Genomic DNA, 23619 nt, shown 5'->3' with positions numbered 1-23619 from the left:
TCTACCATATTGCTCACATACCTGATTTTCCACCAATCCAGTATGCAGTTCACAAATAGGAACTCCAAAGTGTGCTTCAATCTTCTTCTCCAGTTCCAACTTCTCCTGTTGAGCTTTAATTAAAGTATTTTCTATTTCCTCTCTCTTTTTGTGAAAAGTTTCTTCCATCAAAGTTTTCTGCTGCACAAGTTCAGCCAAGCCCAGCTGTTCAGCTCGAACAGACTCCAGCTGATGTTTGAGATGGTCCCTTTCAGTCTGTAGATCAACTAAGGATTCAGATGCCAGTTTCTCTCTTAAGTACTGATTTTGGGTTAATAGAGATTCTTTTTCTTGGATAAGGTTAATCTGATTTTGTTGCATCTCATCTCTTTCTAAAACAATAATCTTCATTGAATTTTGTAGTGAAATTAATTGTTCCATTATATTTTCTTCCTGTTGTTCATGTTCTTTTAATTCACAAGAAACAATAAAAGATGGCTCTTTAGACTGATATTCATTCTTTGCTCTGATTATGTTTGTTTGGGACATTTGGTGGTGTTCTTGGGTCTTGACTTTAACATCTGGCAGTTTTTGATTCTCAATTCTGTCCGTTTTCTCACACCTTTCTGCAGTTTGTTCTTTTAGAAATTTCAGTTCCTCTTTCAAGTGTAAAATTTCATTTTGCCTCAAAATTAAAACCTCTGAAAGATCTGAAAGTCTCTTAGATAGCTCATTCTTATCCTGTTGAGCTATCTCAAGTTTTTCCATGAGTTCAGTTGTATCTTTTTCAATGACCTCTCTGCTTCCTATACTTATAGGTTGGCCACTGGAATTATCAAATGTTTTGTCCAGTTGCACTTTATTTATCACTGTGCAATTTTCATTGTCTTTCTTTAACTCTGACAGCTGGAGCTGTTCATTTAAGATCTTTAACTTGGATTCATATTCAATTTCTTGCTTAATCATCATTTCTTCTATGCGTGACTTCATTTTCAGCAGACAATCATATTCATCGCGTAATTCTTGAAAGTTAACTTCAAAGTTTTTCTCAGCAAAAGAAAAGGTGTTCCTTTGTCTCTCAACCTCCTCTTGGAGTTCCCTCTCACGGGCTTCAAGCTGTCCATTAACTGCCGTAAGCCTTTCAATATGTCCTCTCATTTCTGAAAGCTCATTTTCACTAACTAATGCCAACTTATTCTCTTCAGATTCAATGCGAATTTTCAGCTTTTCTTCTAATTGTTTTTTGGTTTCTTGAAGACCTTCATTTTCTTTCTGAAGCCCTTTGATTTTTATCTCCATAGCTTTCTGCTCCTCAAACTGTTTCTCCAAAACATTATTCCTGGCTTGTAGCTCTAGTATTCCTTTTTCCAGTGTATTCTTTTCTTTCTCAACTTCTCTTAATGCTTCAATTTCTGTTTCAAGTTCACTTATCCGCAGATACACCTCTTCCACTTTATCATTCTTAAGTGATATCTGCAGTTCTTTTTTTAATACGGCAATCTCAGATAATAGTTGGTTATTTTTAATGACCATATTATCCCTTTCATATTTTATTTCTTTCATTTTTTTACCAAATTCTGTTTGCAAGCTCTCCAAATGCTGACTCTGTTTCATGGCCATTTCTTCCCGAATATTACAAACATTTAATATATGTTCTCTTTTGAGGTCTTCTTTTAGTTTACTTAGCTCTTCTTCATGGCTGAAAAGAAGTTGAGTCCTTACTCTTTCTAATTCAGCTTCTTGAGATTCAGCCATCCTACCCAAAACTTCATCTTTTTCCCTCTCCAGCATATCAAGCTTAATTTTATAGTTGGTAACTTCTGCCTCATGCTCAGATTCCAGCTCCTTATTAAACTCTGAAGTAGCTAATATTTGGGCCTTCAACTGCTCAACCATGTCTTTCAGTTCTTCTGCTTCATGCATTTTGTACTTCTGATCAGTAATACTTTCTGAGGCTCTCCGAATTTGACCTTTAGTGAAGCTGAGCTCTTCTAAGAGTTCTTCAACTTGGTTCTGCAGCTGTATGTTTTTTTCAGAAGCTCTTTCCAGCTGTTGTGTCATTTCTTGCCTTATTTGGTCTCTCTGAAAATGAGAGTCTCTTAATTTGGCATTTAATTCATTGATTGCCACATTTAACAAATTAATTTGTTCCTCATTGACTAAGTTATTAACAGAATGACCTAAAGCCTTTTCCATTTCAGTTTTATGCTGCTCAGTAAGTCTTCTAATCTCCAAAGTATGTTGCTGTTGCAATTCTTGTTTCATCTGCACTATCTGTTTTCCATACATCTCATCCAATTCTGCTTGAAGTTGCTCCATTTTCCGATGATTTTCTACTTCAATCCTTTGTACGGTTTCTAATTCAGACAAATTGCCCATGTGACAGCGTTTCTGAAGTGCTTCCACAGTACCCATTAACTGCTTTATTTCATCCGATGACTGTCTCTCCCTTTGCTTTGAATTAGTCAATTCTGTCCTCAGGTACTCAGTAGCTTGATTTTTTTTCAATATCTGTTCATTTAAATCTTGAACTAATTTATCAGAAGCAAGCATCTTATCTTTCAACAATAATGTCACATTTTCATGTTCTTTAACAGTGTTTTCAAGCTGTTCAATTAATTGGTCTTTGCTATTTAACTTCAGTACATTATCAGTCTTTTCATTGTCACTCTATGTAAAAAGAAAAAGAAATAAAGATGAATATTCCAAACATTCACTTGCAAACAAAGTTTTGCTTGATCTGGTATTGGGAAAATAAACTTTAACAAGCATTCTCTCACTAAATTGAACAGGTTTAACAAAGCTTAAAGGGTATGTTTTCAGCTTGAATAGATTGTGTTGATTGCATGCCCATTTTGGTGATGTTATAGACAAAGAAAAACCTCATGTCCTGGAATGGTACTATTCATTCCAAAGACGACAGCAACTTCAGACTGATCTGGAAAGTGATTTGGTGTAGTTCAATTCTAGAAATACCTGTATTAACTACATTTTGACAAATATCAGGTGATCTAGTGGAAAAGAGGAAATCTTCATAATAGATCGCTTGAATACATAACAAAATAACCAGAAGAAAAAGGAACATTTCATTTACTACGTAACTTCTTAGAGGTTGCAATATGGCAAAAAAAATATTGAGGCAAAAAGAACAACCTATGAATGGAATGTGCTTCCTAAGGTGTTCTGAATTCAGAATGCAAAAGGTGTGTGTGCTGATACCTAATGTGAGTCTTGTACAGCCACCAGCAACTGCAAAGTAAATATGCTGAATTACTGAAGAAGCCACCAAATTCAACATTGTAGCTTTGAAGTAACTGCCATGAGGTTCTCATGCCAAAATCAGGTGAAAAGAAGTGGAATGAAAGAAACTGAAAAGCAATTAAAATCACTAATGTAAATTGAAAATAGGAGGAGCCTCAACATCAATCCCAGAGGCATCCCATTTCCACCCACCACCCTCCAAATCTGACACACAGCTTCTCCAGCAAGTATTCATTCCTTCTTACCCATAAGCCAATTTCTTATCCATTTTTACTTTGAATTCCCATGACTTTAAGCAGAACTTTTTTCAAATATTCAATAATGTACAATATACACCACTGTACACTTACCAGTCATTTTCTCAAAAAAAAGTTGAGGTGGTTCAGGCAGAAATGTCCCCTACTTGGCTATTGCTTGTTAGGTTATCATTCCCAACAATAAATTGAATCATTTTACCCAGTATCGATAAAAGACTAATGGGTCAATTCCTGGGTCAGTTTGTTTTGTTACACTTATTGAAAATAAGCATCACATCATCCTCTTTCAAGTTCGGCAGCATGCATTACCAAAACAGAACAATATAACTCCCTTAGTGGGATAATTAGCCTATCATGCAGGAAAGAAAACATTTTTTCACAATCACCAAAGATGTGTTAACAACTAGAAAACTCAAGATTGTAACAAGAAAAAAAACTCATCAGGTGCTACATTCTATCCCCTTTTCTGTATGCTTCAGAAACCTAGACAATTAATAAAGATCTGTGGAAAAAAATAGAGGCCTTTAAAATGTGGGTGCTAAAAATTCCATACACATGGCCATAAGACCAATGAAGAGGTGCTTGAAATTTCAAGAACAAAAACAGCCCTAAAAAGCAATACCCAGAAAAGAAAATGTCAGTATTTTAGCCATTTGATCAGAGCTGAAAACCTACAGTGATCTCTTCTAGAGGGCAAAATGGGGGCCAGCAGAAAAATGGGTCAAGCTAGGCATAGTCGGATGACAGACGTTACAGAGTGGTTGCGGATGAAATACAGTGGATGTGAGAGGATGGCGCAAGACAAACAAGCGTGATATGCAATGACAGCAGATCTCCTGGTAGGAGTAGCCACAAGCGGCAGCAGCAATCACCAAATTTGCCAGAGTCAACAAAGTTAACATAAAAATTAATACAACACAACTTCAGTTGAAATATTACTGTGTGGTCTGGTACAGTGCTGAGCAATGTGTATTCTAGTTACTTGTATACACAAACACATGAGGATATGTTGTGACCATGAAAATGGTCTGAGCTTTCAAATACAAGCCCTTGCAAGGAAAAGTAAATATTTTATTTGTAGAGTATCTGCTTCAAGTTAAATGCAAAGTATGATGGAGTTGGCCTCAACATGAATGTCAAGTTTACAATTGTCAGTATCATTGCATTCTCACTCCAGTAGCTCTATTAATTACACTGTACGATTAAAAACTGGATGCGATCAGCCAACAAAAAATAGTTCAAACTACAAGATGCTGTGAAACAAACGTTCCATTGGTTTCTATTTTTAAAAAAATTCTTAAATTTAAAGAGTTAAGTTGATAAGCTTCATTTTTGTGAACTATTTTAAGCAGTGTCATACAGCCAAAGTAAACATTGAATGTTATAGTATACTCAGAAATGATCCAGAAACAATTACTGATGGACTAGTATAGATATTTAGGAACAAAATTAAGACAATATCATTACATGTTCAAATTTCTTCTTAAATTAATATAAATCATGCCACTGCTCAGAGTGTGGAAAGCTGAGAGAAGAATTAAGTGAAATAAAAGCAAAATACTGCAGATGCTGGAAATCTTAAACAAAAACAGAAAATGCTGGAAAAACTCAGCAGGTCTGACTAACTCTCAGAACTCTAACTTCCTCTCAGAACTCTAACTTCAGAAACTCAGCAGGTCTAACTCTCTCCTCTATCCTCACCCCTTTTTTATCCCCTTTTTTCAATATTCATTTTAATTTTTTATCCACTTAATTTTATTTTTTTCCATTTTTATTAATTATTTTATCCCCATCTTTTATCCTATTTTTGATCCTTTTTCCCACCACCGTCCCCTCCCCCGACCCCACCCCGACTAGAGCCATCTGTCACTTGTTCATGTTGTTCTTTCCAGAGTGCTTACCCTTGTCCTGCTATATCACATTCTGCTTTCTGACCTTAATGCCACCATCAGCACCTCCTTTAGCCAGTACCACTACCATTAACACCCCTTTGTCCTTTTGTTCATGACATCTTTGTCAATCTCTCCTTTGCCTCCACCTATCTCTGGCCTTCTATCCAGCTTCACCTGCTCCGCCTCCCTTAAACAGTATAAATTTCATCACATCTTTACTTCTCTTTAGCTCTGAAGAGTCATATGACTCGAAACATCAACTCTGTCTCTCTCTCCAGATGCTGTTACGCCTGCTGAGTTTTCCCAGTATTTTCTGTTTTTGTTGTAGAAGAATTAAGTGGTTTCTTTACAAGAACAATAATCTTCACTATAAATAGGCTTAGATTTGTATTCAAAAATAGGCATACCACTGCTTGATCTTGAAGCTGAGTCTGTAGATATTTTATTTGTTGCTGACATTTATCATTCATTTCCTGGAAGGCCTTCAACTGTTGTTCCTGCTCTTCAATCTGCATTTGATAAGTAATGAGCTGTTGCTTTGAATGTATCAAGTCAGCTGCTGTTGTACCATGGTTAGTACTTCTCACAGCTTCACTGGCTTGCAACTGCAATTTATAAAAAAGAAAACTGTATGAGTTTTAAACTGTTAGCTTTGCAAAACAAGATTACACCCACACTAATTATAACTTACTTCATAAAGTGAAAAACTTACTACAAAAATGCTGTGAGGTCTTTCATGAATGAACTGCATTTAATTTCTATAATTACAATATTTAGAGCTATAGATCTACATCAAGGTCAAGAGACACTTATTCTTTTTGCTACAGAAGAATATCTAAACATCATGAGATTATATAAATAAGTGCAGCAAAAGCCATCTAACTTTCCCAAACCCATTTAGAGGGACAAATGAGGGCAATCAAAAAAAGACGAAAGTCTTGGAGGATGCTTCGGAATTCAATAATTGTAATCTCATACTTTTATTTTAGCGTTAAACTGGCAGCATTCATACAAGATTTTTTCAGGCAAAAACTAAAAGTTTGGTTAGCAGGGCAGGAAATGTTCTGATAAGGTGCAAGAAAGCAAGGTGATGTCTCAACATTACAGAAATGAAAATGTTAAAAAAAGATTTTAATTAATTTATGCTTGTGTGTGATGATTTGTAAATTGTTAAACTGAAATTTGCAAATCCATATACTGAAAATCTTCCATAGTTCAATACACTACAGATTGGCAAAGATTAACATGGCCATGATTTTTACTGTTACAGCAGTAAAAGGCAGGCCAAGGAGTCCATTAGGTGCTGGTCTGGGTGAAATTTGATCAATTATCTTTTGAGGTCTCATGTGCAGGCAGTAGCAAACTAATATTTCCTATTGTTTCACTAGGCTGCAGTCACTAGTCATCCAATCACCCCGGGTTTCATGGGTATTGGGGCTGTGGGTGTGTGGACCCTTAAAAAAGATGTCCACACATAATGCTTTTCCTCAGCTCCATGTGTAATCATATATTACTCATTCAGAATGGGCAATATCTCCCTGATACTTGGTCAACATTTAGGGAGGTCTTGTGGTGCAGTGGGTAGTGCTCCTGCTTCTGAGTCAGAAACTTGAAACCTCAAGTCACACTCCAAGACAAGATGGCCATGGAAGGTGTGTTTGTAACGTGGCCAAATAGGTTGATTATGGCAGGCAGTAAGAGCAGGAGTGTCTCTTCGCCAGCTATGCTCAATGTGGAGAGGCACCCCTCAAGCTACAGCCTCTGGCAACAGGATGTTGACCTGCTCCAGGAGAAACTAGCCAAGGAAACTGACATATGCATGTGCTTCATCTGCCTCATTTGCCATTAGGCATGGGGAAAAAGAAAAAGACAAAGATGACTTAGTCAACACGCTTATTGTGTGTTATCTGGTGATAAAGCTTCCTGCCACAAGAAACAAAAGTGGGAAAGCTTGTGTATTGATTGGGCTTTCACTTTTATAAGGCATGAAAGCTAACGCAAGACTCGTTGGACACATACCAGTAGTTATTAACCTTAACTTTTTTATAAAATCAGTTCCCAAAAATCAGAAAAAAAGTTTTGCCATGAACAATTCAATAGCAGATAGCTAAAACAGGAAGAGATAACTTGGTTTTATATTGTTAATAGAATTCCTAAAGATCATATCCCTAGCTGAATCACCTTCGGTGTTTGATTCAAGGCCAACTGTTGTGGGCAACTATCTCACTGAGGAAAGTTATCAGATATCACATTGCTGCATGGGAGATTTAAGGAGCACAGGAGGCAGGTGGAGAGGAGGGAAAAACACCTCCAATAGTAAACCAAACATAGGTGCGACACCACAAGGGGGAAGAATTTAATATAATTAACAGATTCCAGTTCTAAAGAAAACATGACTCTGCTGGACGTAGACATTTGGTTTTTCATAAAATTTTACATTAAAACTATGGGATTGGACTACCATGATACTTATGAAAAAAACTACTGCCTTACCCACAACAATCAATGCTCCCTTGTAACTACTCAAAAACTGCTTTGTTTAATGGCACACTGACTGCTGTAAAGTATTCCAGTAAAAATAACAATTTGCCTTAAATTAACTTGAATGTTCAGGCCTGTTGAAGTGTTATGTGCTCCAATCCAAGAGCTTTGAATCAGCACTTCCTGAATGTGTGGCAGACCCCACCTTCCACATCAAGCAACAAAGAACCTATCAGTGTCAGTAAGGAATTGGTAGGCATACATACAAATTTGACAGAACATTTACTTTCCTGGGTACCCATCACAGACCTACACTAGAAAGCCTGGTCCATGCTCACACATCAATGGTGAAACAGACTCCATGGTAAGGGACTTGAATTGGAAACTACAAATTAGTCACTCCCATCTGACAGCAGCAATAACTTGCATAGTACATGGCAAAAACGTCACAAGGTATTTTACTTAACAAAATTTGAAACCAAGCCACATAAAGAGATATCAGAATAGGTGACCAAAAGCAGGTGCAGGGGTTTAAGGAGGGAATTCCTGAACTTGTGGCTTAGGCAACTAAAGGTATGACCACCAATAATGGGGCAAGGGAAATCGGGGATGCGCAAAAGACTTCTACTGGAGGAACGCCCAGGTCTTTAAGGGTTGTAGGGCTGGAGGAGGTTATGGAGAAAGAGAAAGCAAGGCCACAGAGGGTTAGAACAAGGGGATATGGATTTTAAGTTCAAGCACTGCCAGATTGGGTGCTAATAAGCTCAGTGAGCACATGGGTGAAGATGGGTGAATTGAATTTGGTGCAAATTAGGCTGAAGGCAGAAGAGTTTTGGATGAGTTCAAGCTTACAGAGGATGCAAGGTGGGAACCTGGCCAGGAAAGAGCTAGAATAGTTGAGTCTGGGCATAACAAATGCAGTCTAAAAGATGACATCCTAAATAAACCTGACACCTGTCAGATGGGAGTGACTAATTTGTAGACCCCCTGTTTAAGAAGGGAGTGAGGCAAAAGACAGGAAATTACAGGCCGATTAGCCTGACCTCGGTCGTTGGTAAGATTTTAGAGTCCGTTATTAAGGATGAGATTTCACAATACTTGGAAGTGCATGGTAAAATCGGGCAAAGTCAGCATGGTTTCATCAAGGGGAGGTCATACCTGACAAATCTGTTAGAATTCTTTGAGGAGGTAACGAGTAGGTTAGACAAAGGAGAGCCAATGGATGTTATCTACTTGGACTTCCAGAAGGCCTTTGACAAGGTGCCGCACAGGAGGCTGCTCAGTAAGATAAGAGCCCATGGTGTTAGAGGCAAGGTACTAGCATGGATAGAAGATTGGTTGTCTGGCAGGAGGCAGAGAGTGGGGATAAGGGGGTCCTTCTCAGGATGGCGGCCGGTGACTAGTGGAGTTCCGCAGGGGTCAGTGTTGGGACCACAACTTTTCACTTTATACATTAATGATCTAGATGAAGGAACTGAGGGCATCCTGGCTAAGTTTGCAGGTGATACAAAGATAGGTGGAGGGACAGGTAGTATTGAGGAGGCAGGGAGGCTGCAGAAGGATTTGGACAGTTTAGGAGAATGGGCAAAGAAGTGGCAGATGGAATACAACGTGGGGAAGTGTGAGGTCATGCACTTTGGTAGGAAGAATAGAGGCATAGACTATTTTCTAAATGGGGAGAGAATTCAGAAGTCTGGAGTGCAAAGGGACTTGGGAGTCATAGTCCAGGATTCTCTTAAGGTTAACTTGCAGGTTGAGTCGGTAGTTAGGAAGGCAATGCAATATTGGCATTTATTTCGAGAGGACTAGAATATAAAAGCAGGGATGTGCTGCTGAGGCTTTATAAGGCTCTGGTCAGACCACATTTAGAATATTGTGAGCAATTTTGGGCCCCGTATCTCAGGAAGGAAGTGCTGGCCCTGGAGAGGGTCCAGAGGAGGTTCACGAGAATGATCCCAGGAATGAAAGGCTTAACATATGAGGAACGTTTGAGGACTCTGGGTCTATACTCAATGGAGTTTAGAAGGATGAGGGGGGATCTGATTGAAACTTACAGAATACTGAAAGGCCTGGATAGAGTGGACGTGGGGAAGATCTTTCCATTAGTAGGAGAGACTAGGACCCGAGGGCATAGCCTCAGAGTAAAGGGAAGACCTTTTAGAACAGAGATGAGAAGAAACTTCTTTATCCAGAGAGTGGTGAATCTATGGAATTCATTGCCAGAGAAGGCTGTGGAGGCCAGGTCATTGAGTGTATTTAAGACCGAGGTAGATAGGTTCTTGATTGGTAAGGGGATCAAAGGTTACGGGGAGAAGGCGGGAGAATGGGGCTGAGAAACTTATCAGCCATGATTGAATGGTGGAGCAGACTCGATGGGCCGAATGGCCTAATTTCTGCTCCTATGTCTTATGGTCTTATAAAGCTTAATAACAGCTGAATGCCAATACGATGAGCATGTAATTATAACTTGGAAAATTGAACTTCAGGGACCTCCAATGATCCGGCATGGCAGAGAAGTGAAATTGGGGGCGAAAAGCCATTCTTTAGTGCCAGATTAAGTTGAAGCTTTTCCAACAGTTTGTGGAGATGCCAAGAATGAACAATCCTTCATTGGGTAAATTAAAAATTGACCCATTGGGTTTATTATCACAAATCTAACCCTATAATTTAGCTGTCAATTTGCAACAGGTTACCAAGGACATCAATAATGTCATCTTGTAGGAATTAAAATTAAACAACATTATTTTGAGGTAATCCCCTCAGAAAGAGCCATTATGTAACTCCTTTCAAGTCTTCAGAATATGCCAAAGCACTTCTCAACCAATGAATTTAAGTATATCTGTGTTTTATGGCAAACATTGCAGCCAATTCCCACATAGCAAGGTTTCTCAAAAAGCAAATGAGATAACTGACCAGCAAATGTGTTTACAGGTTGAGGAAAAAATATTGATCAAAATACCATGTCAACTCCTTGCTCATCTTTAAATAATGTCGGGAAGTTCAACGATCTCAATGTCAAAATTCAGCACTTCACTACAGAACTGCAGTGTCAGCATAAATTGTGGATTTGCATCCTGGAGTGGAGTTTGAATCTATTACTTTCTGCCTGTGAGGTAGTAGTGCTAACAGTGCGAAATTAACACCTTGTATACTTGCGTGCAAATGTGCATGTCTAGCAGAAAAATTTAATTCTATTTTGTTGCTGGGTCAAAAGCCTGGAACTCCCTCCCTAACAGCAGCGTGATGTAGCTATGCTGCATGGACAACCACAGTTCAAAAAGGTGGCTCATCATGACCTTCTTAAGGGCAATTTAGGGATAAGCAACAAATGTTGGCCTAGCCAGTGATGCCCACGTCCTGTGAAAGGATAAAAAGAAACTGATAATAATGAATTTTACCTGTTGAAATTGGATTTGTAGTTTTTGACTTTGCTCTGTTAAGTCCAAAAATTCTTGAAGAATCTCATCCTTTTCTTTCCTAGCTTGCTGTAGATTAGCAGTGAGTTGCGTAATAATACCATCTCTCTGCTTGACTGCAGCTTCAAAGTCCTGTAGCTGTGTGAAGAATACAATTATACAGCATAAATTAATAATTTATCTATTAATTTATACAAGCTCAATTAATCTTGAATTTCTTACATAGGCCCTTCCACACCTTTCATATTTTATCTGTGGGATGGATAATACAGCTTTTCTATACACGATTTAAAGTGCATTCTAAGAGCGCATTTCCATATTAGAGCAGTTGGTAAATTAGGGGCCTTCCCCAAATAGCACTGCTGCAAAATTTGTTTTCGTGCAGTTACTGAGCATGTTCAGTCTTTTTTAAAAAGCAAACTGCCGCTCACAACCTCCCTGCCCAACCCCACTGCTCGCCGCCTCCCTGCCTGATCCTCCCACTCGCTGCCTCCCTGTCTGATCCTCCTGCTCATCGCCTCCCTGCCTGATCCTCCCGCTTGCTGCCTCCCTGCCCGACCTTCCCACTCTCAGCCTCTCCAGCTTGCCACTTCCATTCCCAACCCTCCTGCTCACTGCCTCCTTCCGCGGCCCCCCCCCATTTGCTGCCTCCTTCCCTGACCTTCTCACTTGCCACCTCTCCCGCTTGCCAACCTCCCCAACATTCCTACTTCACCACCTCCCTTGCTCACTGGTTCCCTCCATGATCCTTCCACTTGCATCTCCTCTCACTGCCACTCTCCCAGGTCCTCTCTAAAGCGGAGGGTTCAGGAGAGGGAAGAGGTGGGTGAGAGGGAATGGCAGAGTAAGTTAAGAGTTAGTAAGCTTCCTTATTTAAGAAAGGATATAATTGCACTCGAAGCAGTACAGAGAAGGTTCACTTAACTCATTCCTGGGATGAAGGGCTTATCCTATGAAGAAAGGTTGAACTAGTCAGGTCTATATCCATTGGCGTTTAGAAGGATGAAACATAAAAGATCCTAGGGGGCAGGGTAGACACTGGGAGGATGTTTCTACTTGTCGGGGAGGCTAGACTAGAGGACACAGCTTAAGACAAAGAGATCTGCCTTTTAAGTGAGAGGTGAGGAGAATTTTTATCTCTCAGAGGGTCATTAGTATGTGGAATTCTCTTCCCCAGAAAGCCGAGGAGGCTGGGTCTTTGAATTTATTCAAGGCAGAGTTGGGTAGAATTTTGGTAGACAAGGGAGTCAAGAGTTATGGCGGACAGACAGGAAAGTAGAGCTAAGACCACCGGCAGATCAGCCATGATCTTATTGAATGGTGGAGCAGACTCAGAGGCCTGAATGGCCTACTGCTGCTCCTAAATTCTATGCTCCGAAGTTATTAAGAGTTGAGTTATTACCGTTTAGTAAGAATTATTAAGAGGGCTTTTGGGCCAGTCAGGTTCAAGGCAGCAAAAGATTTTCAATGTAAAAATTACAGGTCAGGAACGTAACCCACCCCTATTCCATGTTTTCTTATGGGAAAGTGATTTTCGTTTAGCATGCCATTTTTTAGGAACACATTAGGAATACTAAAGGAGGGATAGCTATACTGAAAGTATAGAAAAAAAATTAACTGATGCTTACTACTTTCACTTTTTGCACAAGTTACTGAGTCACCTTTTAATGGTTACTTCATGCTAGTTAAGATGGTATAGACTTCTGCATAAACACAAATCTTGCTAATAAAACCAAGTTTAAAAACAATGTTTTCGTAATTTATCCCCCCCCCAAGTGTACCAACAATGGAGCTGTTCCATCAGTTGTTCAATAATAAAAAAAATTTGAGCTAAGCAACTCATCCCACTAAAGCTGATATGGTCATTCATCGCAATAGAAAAATACGAAACTCTAATTAAAAATCTAGTGCAATATTCACAATAGTAAAAAGCTTTAAAGGCAGAATCAAAAACAGAATATTTTAGTGGCTCAAATTAGGCTGTTATACAAGTTTTTGTGCCCTCACGTTAGCAATGCTAACTACTGCACTGCAGGTCCACCAGGCCCTTGGACTGGGTTTCTCGCTGCAGGTTCCGCCCATGTGACCAGAAGTCATTGAGAATCTGGCACAGGTTCATGGTGGCCTGCTGAACCCGATCATGTGGTAGCCAGCCACTTAGTTATGGTGACACAGGCTTGCCGTCAGATCACGTGGCAGGGGCAGCTCTGATGACGGGAAGGCCCACATCACCAGATGGATGTGCAGGAGCTGGCACCATATTTAAAGTGCATGGTGGCTGCAATTTATCTTGCAGCCATTCTATGAAAACTCTGCAGATTAAATTGTTGGCAGCAGTATTTCTGGATATCCAGCATCTAAAACCATCCGAGGTGCAGTGAGAGGAGTCCACCACCGTCACTAAATTTCCTTCTGTAGCATTAATAGAGCGCAAGGGGAGCCGGGAGTTGAAGAGGAGGGCGAGGGGAGCTGGGAGTTGAAGAGCAAAGCGAGGGTAGCCGGAAGTTGAAGAGGAGCTTGAGGAGTGCCGTGAGGGGAGCCAGGAGTTGAAGAGGAGCGCGAGGGGAGCCGGGAGTTGAAGAGGAGCTGGGAGAGCAGAGGTGGCTGAGGGAATTCGGTGAGGAGAGAACAAGGTGGTCCTTTGAGTACCATGAGTACGGTTGGGTAAGTATTTACTACATTTATCACTTGTAGTTTTTAAGTTCTTATTTTGTGGTTCATCGTTTATAAGGGCTATGTTCTGCAACAATGAGGAGCAGGGAAGAAGGGCCCTAGAGTAATTGATATTATTTGATGTTAAGTATCTTCCAAAAGGTTTAATATAATTTAAAGTGGTAAGTCACGGCAGGAGAGCTCAAAGCCGTGGTGTGCTACTCCTGCTCTACGTGGGAAGCCGGGAACATTTCCAGTGCCGGGGGCCAGAATGTGTGCGACAAGTGTCTCCAGCTGCAGCTCCTGGAAGCCTGGGTTTCAGAGCTAGAGCAGCAGCTGGGGACACTGTAGAGAATCCACAAGGCGGAGAGCATCGTGGATAGCATGTATAGAGAGGTGGTCACGCTGCAGGCTAAGAGTCCACAAATAGGAAGGAAATGGGTGACCACCAGGCACAGCAAAAGGACTAGGCAGGCAGTGCAGGAAACTCCTGTGGCTATTCCCCTGCAAAACAGATACACCACTTTGGATAGTGTTGGGGGATTGGCCTCTCAGGGGAACGCAGCAACAGCCAAATTTGTTGCACCACGGTTGGCTCTGTTGCACAGGGGAGGAGTAAAAAGCGTGGGAATGCAATAGTTATAGGGGATTCAATTGTAAGGGAAATTGATAGGCGTTTCTGTGGCAGCAAACGAGGCTCCAGTATGTTGCCTCCATGGTGCTAGAGTCAAAGATGTCTCAGAGCGGCTACAGGACCTTCTGAAGAGGGAGGGTCAACAGCCAGTGGTCCTGGTACACATTGGTACAAACGACACAGGTAAAAAAAGGGATGAGGTCCTAAAAGCAGAATGTAGGGAGTTAGGAAGTAAGTTGAAAAGTAGGACCTCAAAGGTAGTGATCTCAGGATTACTACCAGTGCCACGTGCTAGTCAGGGTAGAAATCGCAGGATATATTGGATGAATACGTGGCAGAAGAGGTGGTGTGAGAGGGAGGATTTCAGATTCCTGGGACATTGGGACCGGTTCTGGAGGAGGTGGGACCAGTACAAACTGGACGGGTTACACCTGGGCAGGACCGTGACTGATGTCCAAGGGGGAATATTTGCTAGAGTGGTTGGGGAGGGTTAAAACTAAAATGGCAGGGGAATGGGAGCCTATGCAAGGAGTCAGAGGAGGGGGAATCAAGGACAAGAACAAAAGACAGAAAGGGGATTAAGAAAAGTGATAGGCAGAGAAATCAAGGGCAAGAATCAAACAGGGCCTCAGTGAAAAATAATGAGAACGGGACAAGTAATATTAAAAGGACAGGCCTTAAGGCTTTGTGCCTTAACGCGAGGAGCATTCGCAATAAAGTGGATGAATTAACCGCGCAAATAGATGTAAACAGGTATGATATAGTCGGGATTATGGAGACATGGCTGCAGGATGACCAGGGGTGGGAACTGAACATCCAGGGCTATTCAGTATTTAGGAAGGACAGGCAAAAAGGAAAAGGCGGTGGAGTTGCATTGCTGGTTAAAGAGCAAATTAACGCAATAGTGAAGAAAAATATTAGCTCCGATGATGTGGAATCTGTATGGGTAGAGCTGAGAAACACTAAGGGGCAAAAAACGTTAGTAGGGTAGTAGGGGTTGTATGTAAAAACTGTAGTGGTGATGTTGGGAATGGCATTAAACAGGAAATTAGAGGCGCATGCAATAAAGGAATATCTGTAATTATGGGTGACTTTAATCTGCATATAGATTGGGCAAATCAAATTAGTAACAATACCATAGAGGAGGAATTCCTGGAGTATACACGGGATAGTTTTCTGGACCAATACGTTGAGGAACCAACTAGAGAACAGGCCATCCTAGGCTGGGTATTGTGTAATGAGAAAGGAATAATTGGCAGTCTAGTTGTGCGAGGCCCCTTGGGGATGAGTGACCATGTTATGATAGAATTCTTCAATAAGACGAAGAGTGACGTAGTTGATTCTGAGACTCGGGTTCTGAATCTTAATAAAGGAAACCAAGATAGTAAGAGGCGTGAGTTGGCTATGATGGATTGGGAAATGTTACTTATAAGGATGATGGTGGATAGGCAATGGCAAACGTTCAAAGAGCACATGGGTGAACTGCAACAATTGTTTATTCCTGTCTGCCACAAAAGTGAAATAGGAAAGGTGGCCAAACCATAGCTTACAAGGGAAATTAGTGATAGTGTTAGATCCAAGGAAGAGGCATACAAGTTGGCCAGAAAAAACAACAGACCTGAGGGTTGGGAGCACTTTAGAATTCAGCAAAGGAGAGCCAAGGGATTGATTAAGAAGGGGAAAATAGAGTATGACAGTAAGCTTGCAGGGAACATAAAAACTGACAGTAAAAGTTTCTATAGGTATGTGAAGAGGGAAAGATTGGTGAAGACAAATGTAGGTCCCTTACAATCAGAAACAGGGGAATTTATAATGGGAAACTAAGAAATGGCTGACCAACTAAATAAATAATTTGGTTTTGTCTTCACAAAGGAGGACACAAATAACATACCAGAAATGTTGGGGAACACAGGATTTAGTGAGAGAGAGGAACTGAAAAAAATCAATACTCGTAGGGAAATGGTGTTGGAGAAATTGATGGGATTGAAAGCCGATAAATCCCCAGGGCCTGATAATCTACATCCCAGACTACTTAAGGAAGTGGTCCTAGAAATAGTGGATGCATTGGTGGTCATCTTCCGCGATTCTATAGGCTCTGGAACAGTTCCTACAGATTGGAGGGTAGCTAATGTAACCCCACTGTTTAAGGGAGGTAGAGAGAAAACAGGGAATTACAGACCAGTCAGCCTGACATCGGTAGTGGGGAAAATGCTAGAGTCTATTATAAAAGATTTAATAGCTGAGCACATGGAAAACAGTGGCAGAATCAGACAGAGTCAGCATGGATTTATGAAAGGGAAATCATGCTCGACAAATCTACTGGAATTTTGCGAGGATGTAACTAGTAGAGTTGATGAGGAGGAGCCAGGGATGTGGTTTATTTGGACTTTCAGAAGGCTTTCGACAAAGTCCCACATAAGAGATTAGCGTGTAAAATTAAAGTGCATGGGATTGAGGGGTGGTGTATTGAGATGGATAGAAAACTGGTTGGCAGACAGGAAACAAAGAGTAGGAATAACGCGTCTTTTTCTGAATGGCAGGCAGTGACTAGCGGAGTACCGCAGGGGTCGGTGCTGGGATCCCAGCTATTCACAATATATATTAATGGTTTAGATGAGTGAACTAAATGTAATATCTCCAAATTTGCAGATGACACAAAGCTGGGTGGGAGGATGAGCTGTGAGGAGAATGCAGAGATGTTTCAGTGTGATTTGGACAAGCTGAGTGAGTGGGCAAATGCATGGCAGATGCAGTATAATGTGGATAAATTTGGTAGCAAAAACAGGAAGGCAGATTATTATCTGAATGGCTATAAATTGAGAGAGGGGAATGTGCAATGAGACCTGGGTGTCCTCGTACCAGTCGTTGAAGGTAAGCATGCAGGTGTAGCAGGGAGGAAAGAAGGCAAATGGTACGTTGGCCTTCATAGCCAGAGGATTCGAGTATAGGAGCAGGTATGTCCTGCTGCAATTATACAGGGCCTTGGTGAGACCACTCCTGGAATATTGTGTGCAGTTTTGGTCTCCTTATCTGAAGAAAGATGTTCTTGCTATGAAGGGAGTGCAGCGAAGGTTTACCGGACTGATTCCTGGGATGGTCGGACTGACATATGAGGAGAGATTGAGTTGGTTAGGATTATATTCGCTGGAGTTCAGAAGAATGAGGGGGGATCTCATAGAAACCTTTAAATTTCCAACAGGACTAGACAGGGTAGATGCAGGAAGGATGTTCCCATTAGTGGGGGAAGTCCAGAACCAGGAGTCACAGGATATGGGGTAGACCATTTAGGGCTGAGATGAGGAGAAATTTCTTCACCCAGAGAGTGGTGAGCATGTGGAATTCGCTACCACAGAAAGTAGTTGGGGCCAAAACATTGTATGTTTTCAAGAAGGAGTTAGATATAGCTCTTTGGGCGAAAGGGATCAAAGGATATGGTGAGAAAGCGGGAGCGGGCTATTGAGTTGGATGATCAGCCATGATCATGATGTATGGCAGAGCAGGCGTGAAGGGCCGAATGGCCTACTCCCATTTTATTTGTTTCTACAAGATGATGCCTCAGATGAAGGGAGTCACCCCTCCATTTAAAAAGGGCTTGCTGTGTGCCCTCCTCCAGGCTGTCCGCAAGCATTTCCTGGTCATGGTTGCATAAGTCCCCCTCAGCTGACCAAGAAGGCCACAGCAGAGGTGAGCTGCCATGGGATGCATCCAAGGTATGGAGTCCAGTGCATGAATAAGGATGTGACCTACTCTGCATTGCAAAGGTGAGTTTGCAATGCAAAATCTGCATTGAAGATGAGCATGCACAGAAGGGTCACTCAATTATTATAGGCTTGCATGGGTGTTGACACGTGCCCCGTGTTCCATCACCAGCTTTTTTAGTTGCATTGGCTGCATGTGTGTGTCATCTTCCTCTTCACATTACCCTTCTCGAGAGCGTAAATTTTGGAGAGACAGATGGGCGACGTAACATCTCATGGGACTGGGTACAGTCCAATAGTAAGGGGTCAACTGCAGTATCACCTGAAGGCTGACTAGCTCTCCTCTTATGCTGGAAGGACAAGAGGGCCCATGACAAGTCAAGTAGGTGAATGTATTGCTTCTTTCATTGAGAGGCTGGCGATTGTTATGGAGAGGCAGATCCGGGAGACAGAATGAACACGTGGCTGGAGAGATGGTGTAGCCGGGAGGTATTCAGATTCTTGGGGCACTGGGACCGGTGGGACCTGTACAAACCGGACAGGCTGCACCCAGGCAGAGCTGAGACCAGTGTTCTTGCGGGGGCTTTTGCTAGTTCTGTTGGGGAGTATTTAAACTAGTGTGGCAGGGGGATCGGATCCCAGGAGGTAGGATCAGATAGGTCAGATTCAGATCAGAAAAATGGAGGCAGAACATTAGCTAGGGACGTTGTGATAGACATGGAGTTAAAGGAGAAGCAAAGTTTAAAAATGTCCAGCAAGGGAAATTGACTGGGTTAAACTGTTTATACTTCAATGCAAGGAGTATTACAAACAAGGTAGGTGAGTTAAGGGCACAGGCAGCAGGATGTCATTGCTACAATGGAATCCTGGCTAAAGGAGGGACAAAACTGGCAACTTAATATCCCTGGTTATAGAGTCTTCAGTCACGATAGGGTAGGAGATAAAAAAGGAGGGGGGTAGCACTAATGGTTAAAGAATCAATTCCAGTTGTGAGAAGGGATGATATACTAAATAGGTCAACAAACGAGGCTTTATGGATTGAGCTCAGAAATAAAAAAGGGACAGTCACACTACTGGGAGTATACTACAGACCCCCAAATAGTGAAAGGGAGATAGAAAAACAAATATATAGGCAAATTTCTGCTTGTAAGAACAAGAGGGCAATAATAGTAGGAGACTTCAACTATCCTAATATCAACTGGGATTCAAACAATATAAGGGGCACTGAGGGAGAAAAATTCATGCAGTGTGTCCAGAAAAATTTTTTCAACCAATTAGTGACACACCCAACAAGAGGAGATGCAATTCTAGACCTAGTCTTGGGGAATGAAGAAGGCCAAGTGGGTGAAGTGACAGTTGGCGACCATATCGGGGACAGTGATCACAATTCAGTTAGATTTAGCATTGCCATGGAAAAGGACAGAGATAAGGCAGGAGTCAAAGTCTTGAACTGGGGTAAGGCAAATTTTGCAGAAATGAGAAGGGACGTGGCTAAGGTGGACTGGACAGCACTGCTGGAGGATAATACCGTGGAAAACCAGTGGGAAGCACTAAAAAGCGAGATCCTAATTGTACAAAGTAGACATGTCCCCCACAAAAATAAGAGTGGTACTGCCAAATCTAAACCTCCCTGGTTGTCTAGAGGAATACAGGGGAAGATCAAACAGAAAAAGAAAGCGTACATAGGCACAAAGAACTAAGCACTGCAGATAGCCTAGACGAATATAGGAAGTGCAGGGACAAAGTAAAAAAGGAAATAAGGAAATCAAAGAGAGGGCATGAAAAAAGATTAGCGAGTAAAGTTAAATATAACCCAAAGATATCTTACCAATACATTAATGCTAAAAGGTTAGTTAAGGAAAAAGTGGGACCTATCAGAGATGAAGGTGGAAACTTGTGTGTAGATGCAGAGGCTGTGGGAAGAGTCTTGAATGAATATTTTGTCTCCGTGTTTACAAAAGAAAGGGAGGACATAGATATAGTAGTCCAGGAGCAACACTGCGAGATATTGGACGGGATAGTCAGAAAGAGAGAGGAAGTACTCGAAGGGTTGAAATCCTTGAAGTTGATAAGTCACCAGGGCCAGATGGATTGTTTCTAAGACTGCTGAAGGAAGTCAGGGAGGAGATAGCAGATGCTCTGAGGATGATTTTTCAATCTTCACTAGATACAGGTGGGGGGGACCAGAGGACTGGAGAAATGCAAACGTAGTTCCATTGTTTAAAAAGGGATCAAAGGAAATGCCAAACAATTATAGGCCAGTTAGTCTTACATTGGCGGTGAGCAAATTAGTAGAATCAATCCTGAAAGATAGGATTAACTGTCATGTGGAAAGGCAAGGACTAGTCAGGGATGGTCAGCATGGATTTGTTAAAGGAAGGCCTTGCCTCACAAATTTGATTGAATTCTTTGAGGAAGTGGCAAGAAGGGGTGATGAAGGTAGTGCAGTGAAAGTTGTGTACATGGATTTTAGCAAGGCATTTGACAAGGTCCCACATGGCAGATTGGTCAGGAAAGTAAAAGCCCATGGGATTCAGGGTAATGTGGCAAGCTGGATAAAAGGTTGGCTTTGTAACAGGAAACAAAGGGTAATGGTCAATGGATGCCCTTGCGAATGGAAATTTGTCTCAACTGGTGTTCCACAGGGCTCGGTGTTGGGACCCTTGCTGTTTGTGTTATATATTAACGATTTGGACATGAACGTGGGGGGCACGATTGGGAAATTTGCAGATAACACAAAGGGTGGCCGAGTAGTGGATAGTGTAGAGGATAGCCATAATCTCCAAAACGATATACATGGGTTGGTGGAGTGGGCGGTAAAGTAGCAGATGGATTTTAACAGAGAAGTGTGAGGTCATACATTTAGGGAGGTCAAACAGTTACAGGGATTACAAAATAAATGGGAATGTACTAAGAGGGGTAGATGAAGTGAGAGATCTTGGCATAAAAGTACACAGGTCCCTGAAGGCAGCAGTTCAAGTAGACAAGGTTGTAAAGAAGGCATATCGAATGCTCTCCTTCATTGGCAGAGGTATAGAATATAAAAGTAAGGATATAATGTGGGAATTGTATAAAACACTGGTGAGGCCACAACTGGAGTATTGTGTGCAGTTCTGGTCACCACATTACAGGAAGGACATAATAGCTCTGGAGAGAGTGCAGAGGAGGTTTACAAGAATGTTGCCAGGGTTAGAAAAGTGTAGCTACGAGGAAAGATTGGATAGGTTGGGGTTATTTTCCTTAGAACAAAGAAAGCTGAGAGGTGACTCGATTGAGGTGTACAAAATTATGAGGGGATTAGATAGAGTAGACAGGATGAAATTGTTTCCCTTGATGGAGAATTCTAGAACCAGGGGACATAGATTCAAGATAAGTGGCAGAAGGTGTAGGGGGGACATGAGGAAGAACTTTTTTACGCAGAGAGTAGTGGGTGTCTGGAATTCGCTACCCAAGTTGGTGGTAGAGGCAGAAACTTTAAACTCTTTTAAAAAGTACCTGGATCTGCACCTAAAGTGCTGTAAGCTGCAGGGCTATGGGCCGGGTGCAGGAAGGTGGGGTTAGAAAGGTCCCCTGGGTGTCTTCGGGCTGGCATGGACAAGATGGGCCGAATGGCTTCCTTCTGTGCTGTAACTTTTCTACGGTTCTGAAGCAGGGAGCTGCCATCCCGCACCAAAAGGAATGAGGTTCAGGCAGCTAAGAAACTCGAGGGTACCTCTCAGGGCATTCCAAGGATTGCCAGTAGCTGCCCATCCCCTCTACCAGCAACCCAAACTCTTCCAGCAGTAGTGGCCAAGAAGAGACTCCTGCACTGGATCAATATCAGGTAAGGCAATTGCTGCCTCTCCCTCATCTGGGTTCAGGTGTTCTCCCTTTTGCACAGCCAGAATGTGGAGGGCATAGCACACCATGACGATGTGCAACACCCTACCTGGGTCATATTGAAGAGTTTCTCCTAATCTCTCCAGGCAAAGGAAATGCATATTCAGTAATCCTACTGTCTGCTCTATGAATGTCCATGTGGACCTGTGACTGGAAATATATCTTTCTTCTGCTTCAGTCCTAGGGTTGCTTATGGGTGTCATGAGCCAGGTACAGAGAGGGTAGCCCTAATCTCCATTGAACAGCTATGGCAGCTGGGAGTGTCGTAGTGTGCAGGCATCATGGTTACTTCCTGGATATCTTGCACACACTTTGTTACAATCCCCCTAGAGGCCAATAACTTTAAAAAAGAAATTCGAACTTCCAGTTAATAGCTGAATGGATAACACAAAAAGATTTCAAATTTGAAGGAGTTTACTGTGACAAACTAAAAGCACTGTTCATAGAACATTATTTTTGTAGGCAGCATATATTTTATACGACAGACAGAACTATTAACACAAATGAAAAAGGCCACCATCAGGTATACTTTACACTGTTCTTTAAGTAGACATTCAATTCTCCCAGAATCAGTCCAAACTGATTCTTAGCTCTCAAAGGTTTATTTCTGTTCTTTTCCTCCCCCAGCCTGGAAGCTCTGTCTGTGATATTCAGTGATATTGTAGGAAAGCCTGTAACCAGATATCACAATGGCTTCCACTGTACCCTTCCCACCTCAAAGCCCATCACCATGGCAATGTAAATCACATGGGCCTTGTATCCAGGTAGAAATATTGATTAGCTATCCTTGAAAGCCCAACTCCCTTTCATCTTGGAGCTAAATGGACAGTTTAGAACACAACTGTTTACAACCCGACATTCTCAACACTTTTCTGGGCCTTTGGAGACTCAAAGTCTAGCCACTTAGCACACAGACTGTTGCCATTGTCTTCAAGTGTCAACATCTTGCATCTTCTTCCCAATAAAACAATCTAGGCCCCCTTTATTCTCTAACAATCAAATCATTCAGGCTTGCTGTCAGGCAGACTTCAGAATAGGTCACATGGCCCCTTTCATTTTACCTTAAATTAAAGAGGCAGCCCCAAAATATAACAATCCTATAAACCTCATAATGGTAACAACTTTAAGAATCCATTTCCAGAGATCACACACTATCTGGATGTTTAAAAAGTAGAAACACTTCTGGTCGATGAAAGCAGCTGGCTGGTCAGAGGCTGCCTTGATGACATGTGTGCAGTCGATCACCCCCTGGATTCATGGAAATCCTGCCATGGCCGCAAAGGTCAAGGAGCTTTCAGCCTGGCTGTCCTCGTCCATGCAAAATTTTAAAATCTTAAAAAGAGCACTGGTCATCTGCAATGGTTCAACTGCCTGGGAGATCCCACATAGGTCTCTTTTCAATCCCTGGAAGGGAGCAGTTGCATAGAAATTCAACGCAGCTACAACTTTAAGTACAACAGACATGTGGTT

At 41.7% G+C, this 23619-nt stretch overlaps 1 protein-coding gene across 3 annotated transcripts in view; it reads right to left on the bottom strand.

Annotated features, from left to right (window-relative positions):
* akap9 (A kinase (PRKA) anchor protein 9) overlaps positions 1–23619 on the bottom strand; it is a 283026-nt gene that overhangs the window by 192218 nt on the left and 67189 nt on the right. For all 3 annotated transcript variants that reach the window (XM_078538478.1, XM_078538479.1, XM_078538480.1), the window contains exons 6-8: positions 11269–11424; positions 5797–5994; positions 22–2649 (exon numbers count right to left, since the gene is read on the bottom strand). In XM_078538478.1, coding sequence (XP_078394604.1) covers positions 22–2649; positions 5797–5994; positions 11269–11424 — 2982 coding nt within the window. The remainder of the gene's footprint in view (positions 1–21; positions 2650–5796; positions 5995–11268; positions 11425–23619) is intronic.

This window comes from Cetorhinus maximus, chromosome 3, assembly GCF_964194155.1.
Source record: "Cetorhinus maximus chromosome 3, sCetMax3.hap1.1, whole genome shotgun sequence".
NCBI classification, from domain to species: Eukaryota; Metazoa; Chordata; class Chondrichthyes; order Lamniformes; family Cetorhinidae; genus Cetorhinus; species Cetorhinus maximus.
The sequence above is the reverse complement of the archived record's forward strand: the minus strand, read 5'-3'. Positions and strand labels throughout refer to the sequence as shown.